The sequence below is a fragment of the Artibeus jamaicensis genome, unplaced genomic scaffold (assembly GCF_021234435.1).
Source record: "Artibeus jamaicensis isolate MK-2021 breed Jamaican fruit bat unplaced genomic scaffold, CSHL_Jam_final contig_415, whole genome shotgun sequence".
In the NCBI taxonomy this organism is placed as follows: domain Eukaryota; kingdom Metazoa; phylum Chordata; class Mammalia; order Chiroptera; family Phyllostomidae; genus Artibeus; species Artibeus jamaicensis.
Window position 1 is genome coordinate 299,861 of NW_026521823.1, and position 21,023 is coordinate 320,883.

At 35.2% G+C, this 21,023-nt stretch overlaps 1 protein-coding gene across 1 annotated transcript in view; it reads left to right on the top strand.

Moving 5' to 3' along the window:
* Nucleotides 1–21,023, top strand: part of SUGT1 (SGT1 homolog, MIS12 kinetochore complex assembly cochaperone) — a 53,057-nt gene that overhangs the window by 18,993 nt on the left and 13,041 nt on the right. The window contains exons 7-12 of the mRNA XM_037141247.2: nucleotides 1,469–1,485; nucleotides 3,330–3,364; nucleotides 5,193–5,289; nucleotides 6,026–6,133; nucleotides 15,796–15,886; nucleotides 19,121–19,302. Of these exons, the coding sequence (XP_036997142.2) occupies nucleotides 1,469–1,485; nucleotides 3,330–3,364; nucleotides 5,193–5,289; nucleotides 6,026–6,133; nucleotides 15,796–15,886; nucleotides 19,121–19,302 (530 nt within the window). The remainder of the gene's footprint in view (nucleotides 1–1,468; nucleotides 1,486–3,329; nucleotides 3,365–5,192; nucleotides 5,290–6,025; nucleotides 6,134–15,795; nucleotides 15,887–19,120; nucleotides 19,303–21,023) is intronic.

Genomic DNA, 21,023 nt, shown 5'->3' on the forward strand with positions numbered 1-21,023 from the left:
GCTAATTGATTACCAACCACCTTGGAGGATCAGCTGTGCAGAAGCCCACTCCACAGAATAGGACTTAGTTCAGCAGGGCTCTGGTTCTCACTTGGTCTGCCCCCAAATGTGTCACTTGTAGAGGTGGTTAGGTGGTGGTGGTTTTGACATAGTCTGAAGCTGTGCATTGGGTGCACTGGCTGTAGGGCCTCCCAGGAGGTACAGGCCAAGACCAGCTACTGCCTGTGTTCTTCTGGGGCCATCTGTCATGAGCTACAAAGCTATGTACAGTTGGCTGCTACTTATGCTTGGCTTGGAGGTATCCAGGTAAAGCCAAGCTATGAACCAAGGCCAGATGCTGCTAGTTTGGGCCTGGGTCCACTAAGCAAGTGATATATATGGGGCTTGCTGAGGTCAGATGCTTCTTGTTTGAGAGATTTTTGGAAAATGTGAAGCTAAGGCAAGAAAGGTCATTTGTATGGAAAACCCACTGGAACCAGCTTGGTTGGGACCAACAGTTGGGTGGGGCAGGGCCTCAGGGAATCAGCAGGGTAGGGTAAACAGGGTAGGGTATGAATCAGTTTTATGGAGTCTCAGATGTGTCACTTGCCTCCTCGCTCTATGTGGGGAGGGCTCAGAAAAGATACTGTGGCCTTTGCCATCACTTTTGTCCAGGAGAAAGCTGTCCTCCAGCTCTCTCACTGATGCCAGATAATTCAGTTCCTCCCTGTGGAGGTGGTGGTACCTTTTAAGCAAGCAGCTGGCACAGCTCTGAGGCTCAGAAGGAATGAATCTGAGTAAATCTGTGTATAGGCCGCTTAAGAGGAATTTTCTGGGTTTTCAGAAGCCCTCTGTCTCCTTCAGTCTCAGTGCCTGCTCACTTTTACAGTCAGAAGGTTATGGGGAATTGTTTTCTGGCACTGGAACCTTGGGCTGGGGGTCTAGTGTTGGGGACCTCTCACTCCTCAGCAGGGACCTCTGCAGCCAAGACATTCCTCCTAATTTTTGTAGGCCACATGTGGGTGTGGAACTAGCCCATTCCATATTTCCACCCCTCCTACCAGTCTTAGTGTGGCTCATTTAATTCCTTAGTTGTAGGACTTCCATGCAACCACATTTCAGGTGGTTCTGAATTATGTTGTTTTTGTAGTTTAGTTGTAATTTTGATGTGATTGTGGGAGCAGGTGAGTACTGTGTTTACCTGTGCTGCTATCTTGCCCAGAAATCTTCCAAATATATTCTGATTTTCACCTAGTTTGTTATTTTGAAAGGCAAATTTGGATGAATTTGTTTTGTGTTGGTATCACTGGTAATTACTAAGGAATTGGAAGTGGTTTCAGGTGCAAAATTTAAACACTTTTTAAAATTTGGAATGTATGGGGAATTGGTTTGCTTAATCAGTATGTGTGTGCCAGAGAAACCACATATACAGCTTTGCCTATAAATGTACTATTAACTGAAAATGTTTTCTTTTTTTGTTTTTTACTAGAGCCACAATCCAACGTGGTAAGTCCAAAGTTTTTATCATTCATGTTTTTACTTAATTATGTTATTACCGTGCATATTTGAGATGGGACTCAGAATGATCTTTCAGTTAAATATTAAGCAATACCATTCAAATACTTGTTCTCTTAGTAACTGAAATAACATTGGTGAAATAAGTATAGAAGTTTATAGTCATGAAAGTTATAGGGTTCTTTCATTGCATTTTTAGTATTATCAGGAAGATTGTTTTCTCTGCTGAAAAGCATCATGGTTAGGCTGAACAATTGCTGCCTTGAAGTACTTGCAGGGCTGCTCATGATAAGCTAAAACACAAATATTAAAATTTGGAAATGTTCGTCTGTCTTAGTTTTATGTTGTTGTTTTGGACAGGAAAATTTTCAAGTTTTTCCATTATTAAAACTTATGGTAGAGAAGAAAAGTGTTCAACTTTTGTTTTAATCAATTTAGGTTTATATATAAGACAGATAGTTAAATTATGACCATTGGTTTTTAGCAGTGATCCTCTATGTATTTAGTCAAGAAATAAAATGACGAGAGAGATCAGGAGATAGGTGTGGAGTCCTAACTCTCTAAATGGGCAGTTACTTAACCTTTTTTGAGTCTTTTTTTAATCTCTAATGGAAGATACATGTCTTGGTCATAAAGAATTACATTGTGGCGTTGAGTACATCACTTAATTCTTGGAGCTTTCTTCATGTGTGTACTGGGCCTGCTAGAGCTAATCTGCTTCACCATGTTGTGAGAGCATCAGGCCAGTTATGTGCAGATGTAGTGATGAGGGTTTTGAATATTGCCAAAAGTGAGGCTTAGCTGGCTATCCATATATCTCCAGGTTTGTTCATATTCCTAGGGATGATGAGTTGGGGAATGGATTAGAGGAGGTATTTAAAAGTTGGCTTCCTTTACCTGTTAGTATTTTTGTCCAGGTCTTAACAATATTTGGGATTGGAACTACGCCTGAAAAGAACACAGTGGCATTTGAATAACACAAATAGCTGTTTAGACCCAGTGCATGTTGTCACTGTTGTAGTTTAATCTAGTTTTATTTTGGTGCCAGAATGAACTGAAATAATCTGTTTTGTTAGTGCTTCCACTTGGTATAGTCTAGATTCAAGTGTTTCTCAATAGTTAACACTGGAGACTAAATCTGAGATCCGTTCAGCTCTCTCAAGTGGTTTTATTTTTCTTCCTTCAAACCCCCTGTCTTCCCTTTTTGTTTAGGGACAGTTTAAAGGACAGCTGTAACTCTGAACAAGTTCTTTAAATTTACATAGTTTTAACTGGAACACATGTAATTTAGGAAGGTTTGGATTGGTCAAGATTCATTCACTTTGTTTCTTGATAGGCAATGTAGAATATTTATTGGGGAGAGGCCATAAATGGAGCAAGGTGTTACCAGGAAGGCACTGTGTAAATGTTGCTTTGTATGTTCCAGAGCAGAGTTTGTTGCCTGAAGGTTATACAGTATTATAAAAATTGGTTTTTAAATGTTGCTATTTTCAGTTTAGAGAGTTACTCAGTCTTGAAACTGGACGTTTTATATGTAAACTTTTTCAGTCATACCTTTACAAAGTTTTGTTTTTATGCTATTTTTTATTTTAAAAGAATTTATTATGAAATTGAAACTCATAAAATTATAAAATGCGGAATATTCTAAATTTTGGTGAAGCCTAGTATTATTTAACAGTTACCAGGCTTTTTCTTTGAAGGAAATTTTCATGTAGGTGGTTATTCCATATCAAAGTTAACTATAGTACTGGGTAAATAAATAATACATACATTTCGATAGTACAGTTGCTAAGCTAATTTGTAAAAACCTTTCCCTTTCAACTTGCCAAAATCAGTCTGTATCCCAGAGGACTCATCAGTCAAAAATCAAGTAAGTGTTTCTTTTTCATATAACAGTGCATGATAAATATGTCTGAAGGAAAAAGAAAGAACTGTATTTTTAATAGTAGCCAAGTCCTTACCCTGTGATTTTAAGTATTTCTTAGTTTTTAAAAAAAATTGTGTTATAACCCAGAAAAACTATTTTTTAAAAGATTTTGTTTATTCTTAGAAAGAGGTAAAGGGAGGGAGAAAGGGAGAGAAACATTGACTGGCTGCTTCCTGCATGCGCACCCCTGACATGGACCTGGCCCGCAGCCCAGGCATGTGCCCCGACCAGGAACGGAACTAGTGGCCAGATGCTTTGTGGGACAATATTCAGCCAACTCAACTACACTGGTCAGGGCCAAAAAAAGTCATTGTAAAAGGTTTACTTATGAGTATTAGTATTTATATTTAAGGTTAAATTCAGATCATTTCTCTGCTTTAAACTTGTTTCACCTGGTTTCATGTTATGTTACCTTTCCATGTATTAAGAAGAGACTGTTCCAATTAAGTTATTAATACACAGGTAAGTAAGTTAGTAGTAGGCTTGATAGAAGTGTAAACTTTACCTGTCTTTTATGTTCGTAGTAAATTTTTTATGACTTGAAGATAACTTCCTGAGGGCTGCAATTACAATAATGAATAAGCGTCTCACAAGTATTTGAATTTATTTTAAATTATTTATTAGCCATGTGTATAACTTGTAATCTTAGGACTGTAACAGAAACACAAGGCATTGATTTGGAACTTTGCATCCTCACTGAATTTCAGAGGGAAACTGTGAGACTCCTAAAGTTCATTGCTGTAATCAAGGTGCATCTTAACTACCAAAAATGGCTTGGAAATGTTGAAACAAAGTAATTTGCTCATGTTCTTTCCCGGGAGGTTGACTGTGGCTCTCCAAGTACCAACTATACAAGGAACTTTGACTAGCTTGGTGGTAGTAGCAGAGGCAGAACACATAACATCAAATAATTATGGGTTTTGGAGCATAAACTAGTCCAACATTGATTTAATAAATATACTGTATACCAGGCACTGTGCTTAGTCTTGGGAAAGTGATAGTGACATGATAGAGAAATAGCTTTGCCCTCATGGTGTTTAAAAATCTAGTTTAATTTATTAGAAAGTAAGGATTCTTTCACTTTTAGAACTTATGGCGTGAAAGATACTCAGAATCTCTAAGCACGCTAGTTTTCCCACGTACCTTGAGATTGAAGGAAGATACTATATTTAATTTGTGCCTAGTAGAATGAGTTAAAGTTTAAGTTGTTTTAATTTAGGCTTATTTGCTTCTGCTCCCTGTGCTCAGGGCTGTTTATTTCCGGCTTCAGTTAAGAGATCTTAAGAGTGTGGAGTCAGGCAAGCTGACCTGGGTCCATGAACTGACTGATTACTTCACCCCTGTCAGCTTACATGTATTCCTCTGTTAAAAAGGCATAGATGTGCTTCACTTAGTGTTAGATTGAAATGAGAGTGTCAGACCTAGTGATGATGTAAAATAATTGTTAGCCATTTAAAATTCATTTCTTTAACATAAGTGTAAGCACAACAGAATTAGAGATACAACTGAGAACCCCCAAAATCATTTAAGTATTTAAGTCCAGTGGAAAGGTTTGGGGCATCATCTGCCTTACTGTTCTTCTCTGCCTGTTACAGATCATAGAAAATTAATTAGTTACATAAAATTAGTTGTGAATCAACAGCTGCTTCACTATTTTGTTCCTTAGGGTGGAGCTCTTGTTATCAGATTGTAGTTTTTATCTTGACAAAACATAAGCAACAACTTTAAGAAAATGAGAATTTCTGTTTTAAGTTTTTTTCTTTTTTAATAGGTATGACTGGTATCAAACTGAATCTCAAGTAATCGTAACACTCATGATCAAGAATGTTCAGAAGAATGATGTAAATGTGGAATTTTCAGAAAAAGAGGTCATTAGTCTTTGAACAATTTTTTAATGTTGAGATTAAATACTTTTATTTGCAAATAGAGTATATTGCAAATAATCTACTGCAGTTTATCAGATATGTCATTTCATCCTGAGATAATGTGGGAAATGCTGATGGAAGTCTAAAACGTTGCTTTTCAATTTGAATTATTTTAACTTTGAGACAAGAGTATAGATACTGTAGGTTATAGCTAGATGTGCATTTTTTTCTTTATGTTTGGAATTCAAAGTAGAACTTGGTTGACAAATATAAAAGATATTAGTAAGATATGTGATTTGTTTACATATATATGGTATACTTCATGAAGAAAGGTATATTTGTGTGATTTATACATCATCAAATTTACGATATTAAATGAATATGACTTAATATCTTAATTTCTTAGAATTTATTATAGCTTTATGATATATATTTAAGAGTGAGTGGTAGAAGTAGATGTTTTGCATGTGGATACTTTATTCTGTATCATATTATTCCTCTATCTTTGAGTAAACATTAAGTATATGTTTTAAAACATTATTTTCTGCTATTATGTATATGAGAATCTGTGTGAAGGTCACCAGATGAAAAAAAAGGATTATTTTGAGGTTCTTAAATTTGATACTTTCATATAAAGTGTTTAGCCTGTAGTGTTATTGAAGTTCTGTGATTGTATTTAAGTATTTTATCCTTCATTATATAAATTTATAAAATGTCCTCCTAATTTTGTGTTCATTAGTTGTCTGCTTTGGTGAAAATTCCTTCTGGAGAGGATTATAGTTTGAAACTGAGACTTCTTCATCCTATAATACCAGAACAGAGCACATTTAAAGTACTTTCAACAAAGGTAAGACAATTGAATTGTCAGTAGTAATATTTTCAGAATATAGAAACATTGGTCAATTAATCACCTATATGATTATAAGCTTATAGATCTTTCAGCTATATGTCTCTGAAAGGATCAGGTAAATAACAATAAATTTCGAGTAACAATTTTCCCCTGCCAAAATAGATTGTAAAAATCTACTTAACCACAGTGGTGTTTGTGTATTTATTAAGATAGGTATAACACTTCTTAATAAAGTTTTTCAAAAAAGATATAGTAAACAGCCTCTCTCTCAGATCTGATGCTGACAAATGTCTCTTCTCTTGAGCTTGTCAATCTGACCTGTTTTGAAATACAAATACTTTTCTCACTCTACCTTATGAAGTTAAAAATGCAAACCACTATAAGGTTTAATCTGCACTTTTGTTTGTTTTTTAGTTAAGCTGAATTTTAGGTTACTTTGATGTGGGGTATTAATGAACAATTTAAATTGTAGTTTGTATAATTCTTAGATTTTTTTATATTTTTAAAAACAAGTAAACTATATAATAGAATTAAAATTCAGAGAATATTTTATATATTAATCAAAATGTCTAGATTGTAGTATAATTTATTAAGAAAAAACAACTGAAAAAAAAATCTGACTGCATCTTGCTTGCCCTGTAAATTCATACTAACCACAACGACTAGAGGACTAAATTTTCATCTATAAAAAGGAGGAATATGGACTAAATAAGCTCTGAATTTCTTCTTTTTAAAAAAATTTTTAAAAATTTTATTGATTATGCCATTACAGTTGTCCTATTCCCCCCTTCACTCCCCTACACCCCCCTCCCCCACCGTTCCTCCCCTTTAGTTTATGTCCATGTGTCTCAAGTTCTTTAGATTCTATATTTCCCCTACTATTCTTGCCCTACCCCCCATCTGTTTTCTATCTAAGGTCTATGCTACTTATTTTCTGTACCTTCTCCCCCCTTCTCCTTCTCCCACTCCCCTGTTGCTAACCCTCCATGTGATCTTCATTTCTATGGTTCTGCTCCTGATCTAGCTGTCCTCTTAGTTTTCTTTTGTTTTAGGTGTGGTTGTTAATAACTGTTAGTTTGCTGTCTTTTCACTGTTCATATTTTTTATCTTCTTTTTCTTAGATAAGTCCCTTTAACATTTCATATAATGAGGGCTTGGTGATGATGAACTCCTCCTTTTATCTGTAAAATTGTGTGAAGGTGTATGATAGGTTAACAAGAATGAATGATATAATAGACGTTTTTCATTACTACACCTTTCTACATGTCCTGCAATATATTGTTAAATATTGAGTCTTAAGTTTTCAGAACATGTGAATTTCTCTATCATAGGGTAGACTCAAGGTCAGCCTGTGTGTCATGAAGACTGGTAGTGGCCTGCAGAAAGAAGAGGGTTGGAACAGGAAATGCAAAGAAAAGAGGCAGGGTTTTTTTTTTGTTTGTTTGTTTTATTTGCATCTAGTTAAAAATGATCTGTACACTTGTTTGCAGATTACAAAGTATAAAGCTGTGCAATTATTGGGCGGAGAGAGGAAACAGTTGCTTGGACCACAGAAAGTGAGAAAAGGGATGAGTCTTATCAAGAAGATTTTAGTCTTACTGGCCCCATCCACATTGTGTAGAACTTATTTAATAAATATTGGATAAAGTAATTAAGCACAAAAACCTGTCTAGACTTGGAAAGGGAGAAAGGTCAGAAAATTGAGTTTGGCATTTTTGTACATATTTCTTTCAAGAGGTCAGTGCATGTTCTTTTGAAGTATTTTAAACGTAAACAGATTTGTACGAATAGATGGTAAGTTACTTAAAAATTTGTGTTACTGAGCCACTCCATATATTGGTTTGGCCAAAAAGTTCATTTACTTTTTTACTGTACAGTGGCTCTAGTAGTGCTTAGTTGTCTTCAACTTCATTAGAAACAATTTTTTTAGATTGTATTGTGACAGCTGTCATATCAGCATACATTTAAAAAACTTATAAAAATTGGTGAGTTTTTGTGTAGCCATTTTAATATTGAAGATGGAAGGAGATGTGCAGTATTTTCAGTGTATCATGCTTTTTATTTCAAGAAAGGTAAAAACGCAACTGAAACACAAAAAAGATTTGTGCAGTGTATGGAGAAGGTGCTGTGACTGATCAGATGTGTTAAAAGTGATTTGCAGAGTTTCTTGGTACTATTAATATTTTGGCCAAATAATTCGTTGCTTGTGTATCTGGCTGTCTTGTGCATTGGGAGGTATTTAGGTCACTCCAGGCCTCTACCCACTAGAAGCCAATAGCAGGAGATAGCCAAATATGTCTTGTCTTTTGTGGGAAAAACTAAATTGACTTTTTGGCCAACCCAGTACTTAGGAAGAATAGTATGTGTGGTAGATACAGAGAACAAATTGATTGATGGTTGCCAGGTGGAAGAGGGGTTCAGGGGATGGGTGGAATAGTGAAAGGGATTAAGTACAAATTGCCAGTTATAAAAATAATTACAGGGATATGAAGTTTAGCATAGGAAATAATAGTAATATTGTATTAACTAGGTCTGATGTCAGATGGGTACTAGACTTTATCAGGGGGATCACTTCGTAAGTTATATGAATGTTTCATCACTATGCCGTACTAATATAATATTGTATGTCAACTATAATTAAAAAAATGAAAAGAAAAAGAATAGTATATATGGTAAATACACAAGTTTGTGTGGCTAAAGTTGAGGATATAACTAAACACTCATGTTTTTTCGTGTAACAGTTTTTTTCTGTTTGAGTCTTGTCAGTACTTGTTGATTCTGACCATTCCCTAACCCCTCTTACTTTGTTCCCAATTTCCTTTTTTCTTTTTTGCTCTTTTTCTTGTCTTTAAATGCTATATAACTACTTTTCTTTCTTGTGTACTAATTTGATTATATATACATTTTATTTCCCTTACACTTAGTAACTGTGCTTAGTCTTTTTAAGATAAGAAGCATATCATATTTTTGTCTTTGTACCTGCTCCAGGTAGGGTTACCAAATAAAGCACAGGATGACCAGTTAATGTTATACACATTGAGTGATTTTTTTAAAGTAAATAAAGTATGTTCCATTTGCTGAATTTGGCAACCCAAGCCCTGTGCATTTTATATAGTGGGTGCTCAGTAATTATACAGTGAATGAATTTAAACTGGATTCTGATGTTATACTATGAAGTTGGCAGATTATAAGCATTTTTAGTTTTACAGCTGAAAAGAAACTGAAGTTCATGGACTTTAAATGTTTTTCCCAAGTTCACATAGTTACTAAATCGTTCAGTCTGTCCCAGGAGGAATGCTTGTACTTCTATAAACTTAGTGCTTCTTTGTTTAGGTTTTTTCTGAGTTTTGGATTAAAGGATAAAGATTCTAAGGATGATTATTTTTCTTGCCCTAATTCAAAGCAAGATGTATTACTCTCTTAGAGTACCAACTTTTAAGCTGTACAGTATGTCCTCACTTAAAGTCATTGATAAGTAGTGACTTTAAGTGAAACAAGGCCTGATGAAGCCAGTTTTACTGTAGGCTGATTGATACAATGATACAAACAGGTTAACATGTTCCTGTGACATGTTATCAACTTTATAACAAAATGATGTTAAGACAATATAATTCAAGAGCCTGTCATACTTAATTATATCTAAGGGAAATTAAACTTTGAGTCCTTTTTCTCACAGCAGAGGGAGACATTGTTAAAATACTAAAAATAAAACCCTCTAGGTTACTGGGAGTCAGTAATCCTCCTAGTAATCCTCTAGGTTATTGTTAAAATATTGAAAATAAAATTCTCTAGGTTACTGGGAGTCATTAAGTGATGACACTTAAGAGAAAAGTAGTGAAGTAATTTGCTTTTCACATGTGTTAAGGAGGTATCTTGAATCCTTTATGTGAATTGAGAAAAGGATGCATTTTCTCAGGAATTTGCTTAAAATGAGAGTTTGTGTAAACACTGTCGTTTAAAAGGGTTATTTTTTTCTTTTGCAAATTCTGTTATTTTGTTCCCTACCTTTGAAGTTGAGCGAATGTTGCATATTCATGTATAACCATTGATTAAGTGTTATTAATTCAAGTGAAACATTAATATGATTTGCTATGAAAATTGGAACTAGGACCCTTAAATTAATGAAATAGCACTTCTTAACTAAGTATTTTACAGTATGATATTTAATATTTTTCCAAGTCAGAATTTATATTTTTCCAGTATCTCTTATAGTTGTTTTTATCTTTTTCTGAATACCAGCTTTCATATCTGCCTGTTAATTCATTTTATTTATTAAGAAACTGCATCGTCCTTTTTTTCTGTCTTGTTAATTTCATGACAGTATTTTCTGGTCATAATCACAGGATTATAACTTCAGTGACAGATGTGAAATATTCATTTTAAAGATTAATACTCATTACCTCTAAAAAATTAGAGTTCTCAGAATCTTTTGGAATAAACATGCCCTTGTGGAAATGTTTTTGTATTCCTATTTTAGTCAAAGTAGTTTTTCTGTATTATATCAGTATAAAATGTGAAGGCTTTTAACTGGAACTGTGGGAAATGAAAATGTATTTCTTTAATTAGAGACAAATAACTCCCTTCTCCCTCCTTAACTCATTAAAATTAGAAAAGTTTTAGAGTGAGTGGTTTCTTTTCTTAATATTCATAGAAGAATTTCTGTGAATTGATGGCGTCTGGGAATGCTGCTGGTTTTTTGAACATACAGATATGGGGGGTTGGGGGTTGTTCTGTCTTTTTGAGACTGTGGTGTGGTGATAGTGAACTTTGTTAAAAATAACTGCAGTTGCCGATATTTACAAATTATAGATCTTGAAATGTATTCTTGCCACCTTTTCTATTAATGTATATTTATATATTTTTAAGTGAAAGGGATTTTACTATATATACTATCTGTAGCTGTCTTTTTAAACTTAGTCATACATTAACGTTACTTGGACTAAAATAGGAATACAAGGTACTTTTTTCATGCCCTTAAATATTCAGTTGTAAAGTATTTCATTGTATACATTTATTGGAGGTTATTTAGCCAGTCCCATATTGTTTGGCCTGTGGAGAATATAATAGGTATGACTGCCATGTATTATCCTATGCAGTCCTCACAGTTATTGCATAGTGTAGGTATTTTCGTCACCTATTTACATTTATGGAAACTGAACCCCAGAGATGTTAAATAATTTACTCAGATTTTTAAAGTAGTTATAATGATGATAGAGACTGATGGAGCATTCAATTATTTGCCAGAGTTCTGTCTTCTTATTATAAGTGGTCTCAATGAAATACTCTTAAGAACCCTGAGTGAAATAGAGGCTATTAATTCCATATATAGGAGAAACTGAGGCTTAGCGAAATTAGTTACTTGCACAAGGTCATATATCCAGTAAGTTTCACCTATTTTTGACTCTTATAAATACACAAGTCGGCATTGTCTTAATCTCTGCTTATTTTTGAGGATATAAGTAAGACTTATAACAGAAAAGACACTTTTGGCAAGTTATTGTGTCTCTTGGCTTCCTCATCTCTAAAATTTGGATAGTACTCTTATTAGGGTTCTGTTGAGTAAGATGATATGTGAAGCACTTTGTACACAAGTTATATAACACATACTCAGTAAATACTACTGTTATTACTTTATCCCAATTAGATTTTTATTCAGGTTATAAAAGCAATAAATGTATGTTATAGAATATTTGGAAAAATATAAAGAAGCTGAGAAAATAGTCACCCAGTCTTACTACGGATGAAATTTTGACATATTTCCTTCCAGATGACTAGATTTCCCAATACTTAGGCTGTCACTACATGTGGTATATTCTGGCATTTTTCATTCATGGGAAATGTCTTTTCTGACTCATTTAAGAAGAATAGAGGCTGTGACCTTATGTATCAGCATAGTGCCTGGCTCAGGTTGGCACCCAGTAAATATTTGAATTGAGCTATAATAACTTCGGAGATTTTTGCGGTTTCTCTTCATTCATTACCATCTGTTGCATGTTAAAAAATGATTACAAAATAATTTAAGTATAAAAGTAAAGAAGCTAGATGTGTACTCTGGCTTTGGGAAGACTGAGATACTTTGTTATTGAACAAAGGAGTTTGATACAGCAATTACATGTACAAAGACCCGAGTAAGAAAATGTTGGGAAAATTGCATTCTGAATATTATATTATTATTAAGGGGAACAATTATTTTGTAACTGTTATAGAACAGATGGGGGGGCAATTATTATAGAACAGACGGGGGGGGCAATTATTGGCCCACCCAGGGATGCCAAAAACTGTTACAGAACAGACGCGCACACACAACAGGCACAGGGCCAAGGGGGGGTCACGATATACTATTACCGAAAGGACCCCCTACCATGTTCGTTATGTTCACTGCCAGATAGGAAAAACCTGTCTCAATGCCAGAGATTTGTGAAAAGGAAAGGAAATGTTTATTTAATGCCATACAGGCTTAAAGTAGTGGCCTAATGTCTTCATTAAAATATCAAAGTCCTTTTGGATAGCCACAAATGCCCACAGTGCTTCCTTACCCCCCTGCCCTAATTTGGGGTACTGTAACTCAGGAAAATAAGTAGGCCCCATGATTCAGGCCGCTGGCACCATCAGCTGTGTTGCCCTCCAGGCAGGATCTCTAATCCAAAGCCATGTGACACCTGCTCAGGGCCTACTGGCAAGAATTCTTTCACCCTTCTTCTCGGCAAAGTCTCTCCTGCTTCCCAGGCCATGTTGCCAAAGGAAGCACCCCAAAAGCATGGTCCTCCTACCAAAGCTGTGGCGGTCCCCACTTTGGCCAAAACCATGTGGTTCTTCTCTCCACCATAGCTGTTGGGAGGGGGCAGGGGTTGCCACTCTGCCAATGCTGAGTGGAGGTTCTCTGCTAAAGCCCCACGGTGATTCTTTCCACCCAAGCTGCAGGAGTTCACACTCTGGCAAAGCTGAGTGGTTCTCTCCTTCACATGGCTGCAGGGGTCCCCACTCTGCCAGAAGCACGTGGCTCTCCCCCTGCACTGCTGCAGCTGCTCCTGCACTGCCACGGCCGTTTGATCTCCTACCAAAGCTGCATGTGGCTCTCTTTATTGGCTGCAGAGTCTGGGTTTAAATCCCTGTGCCAATCCTTTGCAGCCCCATTTCCGACTCTACCCACAATCAGCTACACTTGCCAGCACTCTCGTATCCTTCCAGCTTTAGTGGGCTGCCATAGTGGGTCTGGGCAGGCGTGGCCCCATGGTGTGGAGCCAGTCTTGTCCAAGCTCTCACACAGGCACTGTAACTTGGGAGACCTGCCACCTAGTTACATGGGTAGAAGTCACTCCCTTCTCCCTGGCTCAAAGCATAGCCATAGCTATTTAACATATTTATGCACCCAGTTAAAGGTTATAGATGTGTTAAATGACCATGCCAGAGGTTAGCTGCAAAGCTGTGGCTGTAGGAAACAGCCCTGCATGATCCAGCTCCTTTTGTCCCTTCCCCACACCTGTGTTAGGGGGAAGGAGTGAGGACATCCTAATATATTCCTGGACACCTTGAGTTCTGGACCCCATTCCAAATCCCTATCCCCCCCCTGCACACTATTACATAACTACCATCTTGAAACAGGTAGTTCTTGAAAGCTTGCTAGAAAAGAATAGTTTACTAGTAAACACAGCTTTCTAGTGTCTGGAAAAGATCCCTTCCCTGTCAAATGTGTAGCATTAAGTGGGAGCTTATATAGCATTTATTAAGAAGGAGATGTTTGGATGCCAAGACCTGATAAGTATAATGGCTTCTCTAAGTCTGAAGTTTCTTTCACTGGAAAAAATTAAACACTCTACTGTGCAAAGGAGACCTTAGAGGGTTAGTACACATAATATTGAAAACTGACAATCCAGCACACTTATTACTAACCTGTGCATACTGCTTTGGGAAATTATGCTTTGAAAGCCTTCCCTGTTCATATAAGAACCACATTCAAGCAAAATACCAAAGCTTTAAGTTAACTTTTAAATTATTTTTGACTTAAATGAAAATAGAATGGCTTATTGATGATTGTAGTAAAGATAACCTGAAATTGAACTGGTGGTTTCTAGAAGTATTTGCCAGAATAAAGACTTACACTTCATTTTTAAAGCATCAGAAGTGAAGTAGGTATAAAAAGGAACTCGTAGAAAATTAGTGTATCCTCACCCGTTTTTACCTTTTCAAAAAAGCTTCTTGAAATGGTTTTATTTTGTGCAGCCGTTTTAATAAATGGATTAAGTATAATTTCAGGTTCGGGTCATTGTCTCTCAGTTGAAACAGATTGTTACTAAGAGTTTTGGCTTTAGCTTTATAAAGGCCTCTTTGTTCATACTACACAATTATTCAGGTTGTAATGGCTTCAGTAGATGCCAGTGCTAGTGTATGCTGCTCTTCAGGTATAACAAGGAACTTTTTATAGATACTAAGTGCTTAGCATGGGAACATAAGGTGCGAATGTAGGGTGCCCTGTGGTGGAGGTTAGTTAAGGATAGTGTTTCTGTATACCCTGTTTTTATACAAGTGTTTTGTTAAGATATTTTAAAATGCTAATTTTAAGGATTCTCTCACTAAATGCAGGTTGTAGAAAGATTACCAGTAATTGCTAATTTAAAGTAAAAGATGCTTTTAGAATGCTGTTAACATTTTAACAAGTGACCTTGGTTTAGCATTCAGAAGCTGTTCAGTCCACCTTACACCTTTTATTTCCATCTGTATTTTTCATTTCTCTAACATAAATCCTGGACTTGAGGCAAATTAGTCTCCTCTACTCCCTGATGCACACTCTTTTCTTTCACACCTCATGACTCCAGTTTTAGGCTATTACTTTTGTTTCTGGAGACCTACCCTGTCTACCAGAGTTGATGCCCATTCCTCTCCCAGCTCTTCACAGGTACCCTGAAACCTTACCTATTCACATCTAGGTGTGATGTCTCCTGAGCTTTTAGAACATTTATTTGCCTTTTGAATAACTTTGAAGTGTATCACATACCTCCCAATGGTCAAGGACATGTCTTGAATATTAAAAAATTCCCCACATCCCTTGCTCATAGTGAGTGTTTAATAACTATTGAGCAAATAATTGTGGAAATGTTAGTATTAATTGTATTATTTTTTGTTCAGTGCAGTGAGTTTATTTTAAAACTGGTTAATGTATATGCAAATTCAGTAATTTGTTTAGGGCAAGGTTTCTTGATGGGGGTACTGTTGCCCTTTTGGGCTGCATAATTGTTGTGAGGGTATGTGTTGTATGGTTTAGGGTGTTCAGTAGCACTGCCTAGTCTCTCCTCACTAGATGGCAGTAGCACTCCTCATCCCCACCCCAGTTGTGTGACAACCAGCAGTGTCTCCATTACAGTAGTGTCTCCATATGTCTCTTGGGGGTCATTATCACTCCTGGTTGAAAACACTGCTTTAGAAGGAAAAAAGCGTAAGGATTTCAAGACTCTTCTTAATTGTAGTTTATAATGTGTGTATGTTTTTGAAGGGCTTTTAAGTAAAAATAAATGTTTCAAAAGTCTTCAAATTTAACCTTGTATAATCTAAGGAAACTCCCAAGGACACTATTAATTCTAATAAAACTTTGATGACTTAAGAAAATAGCATTTTTTTGTGTCTGTTTTACATTAATAATGGATTTTGTTTGGTGTTTCCTCCAGATTGAAATTAAAATGAAAAAGCCAGAGGCTGTGAGATGGGAAAAGCTAGAGGGGCAAGAAGATGTGCCTAAGCCAAAACAGTTCATCGCAGGTTTGTTTTCTGGCCTTGATGAGCTTTACATTCAAATTGTGTTACATAGTTGAAATTAGTAATGAGCGTTCTTTCTGCTTTGATTATTTATGTTCCCAATACAAGATACATCCAGTATAAGATTGCTCTGTAATGAATACAAATTAGCATTTCTTTTGAATGTTCTGACTTAAACTCTTAGGAGTACAAATGAATGGCAGGAAAAGCCCATAGGGAATTAGAATTGTGTACCATGTCACTTTATGACATCAGTTAAGAGTGGTTTGGTTTTTTGTGTTGGCTTTTCCTATTGCTGCTTTTTGGGTATTAAGTGAATTAGTGGTTTACTGATACATTTCCCCCTCTTCCTTCTCCCTTCTTATTTATTCACTTCTATTCTGATACTGTCAACTCTTACTTCCTGGAATTTCGGGGCTTCACTAAGGATCTCTCCATTTCACTATGTTGTTAATACCAAGGTGGAAGCAAACAGTTAATGAATGCCTAAGGAAAGTCTAGGAGAACAGTAGAAAACTAGGGTTGACATGTTTAAACCTTTAAGGGACAGACTACTTTATGTTGAGGTCAATACTAAATAAGCATATGCAATAGGCTGGTGTTTCTAATGGGAAATTAATCTGTAGAATACTCTTAAAACTATAACCTAAGACTATATTTTACTGCAATGGCTGTAAACAAATGAGTGGAGAGAAATATCTTTTTGATTAGAGTTAATGATTTGATTATTAAAATGAGGTAATACTATGTTCTAGCTAATTTCAGATTTTTCACTGCTTCTGTAACAAAAAACACATTTCCTTATGGCATCTTTTAGAAACAGTAAGTTAGCAAATAGATTATTCATTTTTACTATTTTTATTTTGACTTAATTTTATATTCTCATAGAAGTTGCAGAAAGAGTTCCCATGTACTTTTTACCTAGCTTCCCTGAATGATAATATTATAACTAAGCTATAGAATAATTAGCAAAACCAGGAAACCAACACCAGCAGATAATTTTTAAGAATGAAATTTGGGTTGGATAATTAAGAATTAAGTCTCAAGTTGGTATTTAAGATCTTTAATTAAGGTTCTTCCTGTTTTATTTGAAAGTCATAGTAAAGATGTTATGCGTTTCTATTGGGGCTGACTCCCAGAGATTTTTGGGCTGAGGTTTAGATATAGCTTAAAGTATTTGTTAAAAAAAAAAAACACTTTAAATGTGATATCTCATTTAATTCTAAGAACAGCCCTGTATAGTGGGCAGTCTAGTATTATTCTTCCTGTTTTATAAGCTCAGGAAGGTTAAGCAACTTGCTTAAAATCACCTGGTATTTTTTATTGTCTAGGGCTAAATGCAGGTCTTCAGAGCCCGGACCTGATTTTTCTGTTAATCTTTTTTTTTTTTTTTTTCTCTACTGCTTGTTGCTGCATTTTCTTTCTAACAGTGGAAAGTCTCTCCTGACATGAATATCTTTGCAGTTATTTGATATTATAATGAATGAGCAAAGAAGTTAGGTTATTCATCTTGGTAATTCATCTACTGTCTGTAGGTGTTAAAATTTTTCTGAGATCAACTGTAAAGGTTTTTTTAGTTTTACAAACTTTTTCTGAAGTCATTGATTTGCATATTCATAAAGATGCTATTCCTCCTGTCCTGTTATATTTTTGTAAGGAATTAATATGCTTGTCAGATTCCTGTGTGCTGCAAGCTGCAGACTGCAGATAAGGACACATTGGTTAACGTATCTGGGCAGTGGAGATTAGAAGGATGTGCTCCCATCCTTCTGGGGAGTCTGCATTAGGATTAATTAAACCCATATTTCCTAGGCTTTTAATTTTCACAGCAATTTAAAAAAAATTTCCTTTGGCTACTAGTGATAATGTACAGAGATGAGATTACTATCAGAGGAAGGGTGGGTAGGATTTGGGAAATAGTATGTTTGCCCTGAACAAAACTATGTGGTTGTGGTTTTGTTTTGAGGTGAAGGTAGGCGGGGAGAAAGTTGCTTTATAAATGAAGAGAAAGGATGGAAAAACAGAATGAACAGTTACCAGTTTCTCAGCTATTTTGAGGAAGGAGATACAGAGAGGCAGTTGTTAAAGAACATTTAGGTTAGCATTAATATGTCTTAAAATATTGATAGTGAATCTTTGAATCAGGTTTTTTTAAAGCTCTTTAGTAGCTGTGTTGTCCAATATAGTAGGTGCTAGCATTAACCTATTACCTCATGTACCTGTTGAGCATTTGAAATAAGACTAGCCTGAATTGAGATGTACTATAAGTATAAAACACATTTCATTTTTTTCATATTGAAATGATACTATTTTGAATATATATTAGGTTAAATGAAGTATGTTATTAAAATACATTTCACCTGATTCCAGTGAGGTGGCTACTAGAAATTTCAAAATTATGTATGTGGCTCATATTGTGGTTTGCATTATATTTCCATTGGTCAGTGAACAGAATTGCTCTTATACCTGCTAGGCAGCTTAGTTACTTTTAGTTCGTTTGTGTGCCAAGATCTTGTTCCTTTGGTCTTTGGGGCAGCCTTGACAGTGCCCTGAGTCCCTGGGCTAGTAGTCTCTCTGGGTGTGAACAGTCTCCATTTGTTTGCTATGTGTGCATGCTGTGGGCATTAAACTTTAGGTTACCCCATGTAGTGTTGTTCAACATTCAGGAATTCCTTTTTATCTCCTGTTGAAGTAATCTAATATTTCTGATGTGGGGAGAGAATATAAAGTCTTAACTCACTGCCAAATGGCATGGATAATTATTTATATTTTCAGTTTATTTCTACTCTGAAAGATACATAAATACCTCAGAAAAAAATCATATTTTTAACCTTAAAATATTGTTTATAAGAAAAATTTCATGTAGCAACTTTTTAAAAACACTAATTTTAGAATTATTTATACTATCTTTACAACTTTCTGTAAATATAAAAGTTTCTGTATACTTCTCACTGAGTTTCCCCTATTACATAAATCTGTTTTTAATCTAATTTTGCATAATGTACCAAAAGTTTACACTTTATTGAGTTCAAAAGAAAGTCCTCGATTTTACATTATGTTGATTCAGTTTTTAGAAGTGTAAATTTAATTACTGATGTGTATATCAGAAAGATACTTACTTCAAACATGAAATTCAATCACCTATTACTTGTTAAGGTGTTCTATACCAAGGTCACAAAGTTTATATATTCTTGGCATAATCAACACGTTGATTAATCATTTCTTTTTACTCCATAGATGTAAAGAACCTATATCCATCATCATCTCATTATACAAGAAATTGGGATAAATTGGTTGGAGAGATCAAAGAAGAAGAAAAGAATGAGAAGTTGGAGGGAGATGCAGCTTTAAACAAACTATTTCAGCAGATCTATTCAGATGGCTCTGATGAAGTGAAGCGTGCCATGAACAAATCATTTGTAAGAACATGAACTTTAAAAATATACATCATGATAGTAAATTTCAGAAGTTTTGGAAGGAGACCTTTTAGAATAAGCATTGTCTGAACATTTCTTCTTGCTCTAAACTTAGAGTAATTATTGAAGTTGGATACTTGTGGAGGATATAAGAAACAAGTAATGCCAAATTTTTTTTTATTATTGAGTTAAAACTGAAATGGCTTAAGAAATACCAAGGTTACAGTGGGTGAAAGTTATTTTAGTTGGATTTATCACAATAGCTGAATGAGCTTTCATTGTTTACTTTCTACTATCATATATAGTCTCAATGTCAGAGATAACACAAAGGGAAACTTCCAGAGCGGTGTTTGGCAAGTGAAGGTTCATATTAATTATTCATTAGTTTGTTAATAATTTCTCTATTGACTAATAAAATTTTGTGACAGGTCATCACTATAGAACTACGAAGATTATTTTGCTTGAAAATGTAATCATTTGATTTTTACCAGTAGCTCAGAAAATACTACTTTCTTAGGGCATTTATAGTAGAAAGTTAAAATTAACATTTGATGATTAAAATTAATATTTAGTTAGTGTATTGGAGGTTTAGATATTCCATATAAGTTACCATGTGATAATTGGTCATGATTGTGTTTTCCACTGTTGACTTAAAATATTTTGTTTTAATTTAAACTTTGAGATAGTTACAGATTTACATGCAGTTGTAAGAAATGGGAGATTCCTCGATTCCTTTATAATTTGCTGTGGAAGCATTTTACAAAACTGTAGTACAGTATTACAAGCACGATACACAAGATACAGGACATTGCTTTTGCCACAGGATCCCTCCTGGTCATTTTACAGCTGTACCCACGTCCTTCTCACTCCTGTCCTTCCTTAACCCTTGGCAGCCACTAATCTGGCAAATAATTGTCAGGTGTGTAGTTTGCAAATATTTTCTCACAGGCTGTATAGCATGTCTTATCATTTCCTTAATGTTCTTTTGCAGATCCAGAGTAATTAATTTTGATGAATATTAATTTATCAGTTTTCAATGGATTGTGCTTTCAGTGTCAAGTATAAAACTCTTCTATTCATAGATCTCAAAGATATTTTCAACATTTCTTTTCATAAAAGCTTTGTATTTTTACTTATTACATTTAAGTCCATGATCCATTTTGAGTTAGTTTTTCTATAAAGTGTGAGACATATTGAGGGGTTTTGTTTGTTACAGCTTATGTATATTCAGTTGCTGCATTTGTTGAAAAGATTGTCCTTATTTTAAAATTTTAATCTTTATTGTATTTTTTTTCCATTACCATTTCATCCGTTTATATGTCCCTTTCCCCAGCAGTGGCTGCACTGTCGTCCACATCTGTGAAGCCGTTTTTCCTCAATTCCTCTATCACCTGACCTCCATAACCTCACCCGACCCCAGCTGTCATCTTGCTCTCCATCTATGAGTCTATCCTCGTTTCTCCTTATTCAGTTTCAGTTTGTTCATTAAATTCCACATATGAGTGAAATCATGTATTATTTGTCTTTCTCAGAATAGCTTATTTCACTTAGCATAATGTTCTTCAGGTGCATCATACTGTCATTGCAAAGAGTAAAATTTTCTTCTTTTTTACAGCTGAGTAGTATTCTATTGTGTAAATGTCCCATGCTTGTTTTATTCACTCATCTATTGATGGGCACTTGGACTGCTTCCTTATCTTGCTGATTATAAATAACACTGCAGT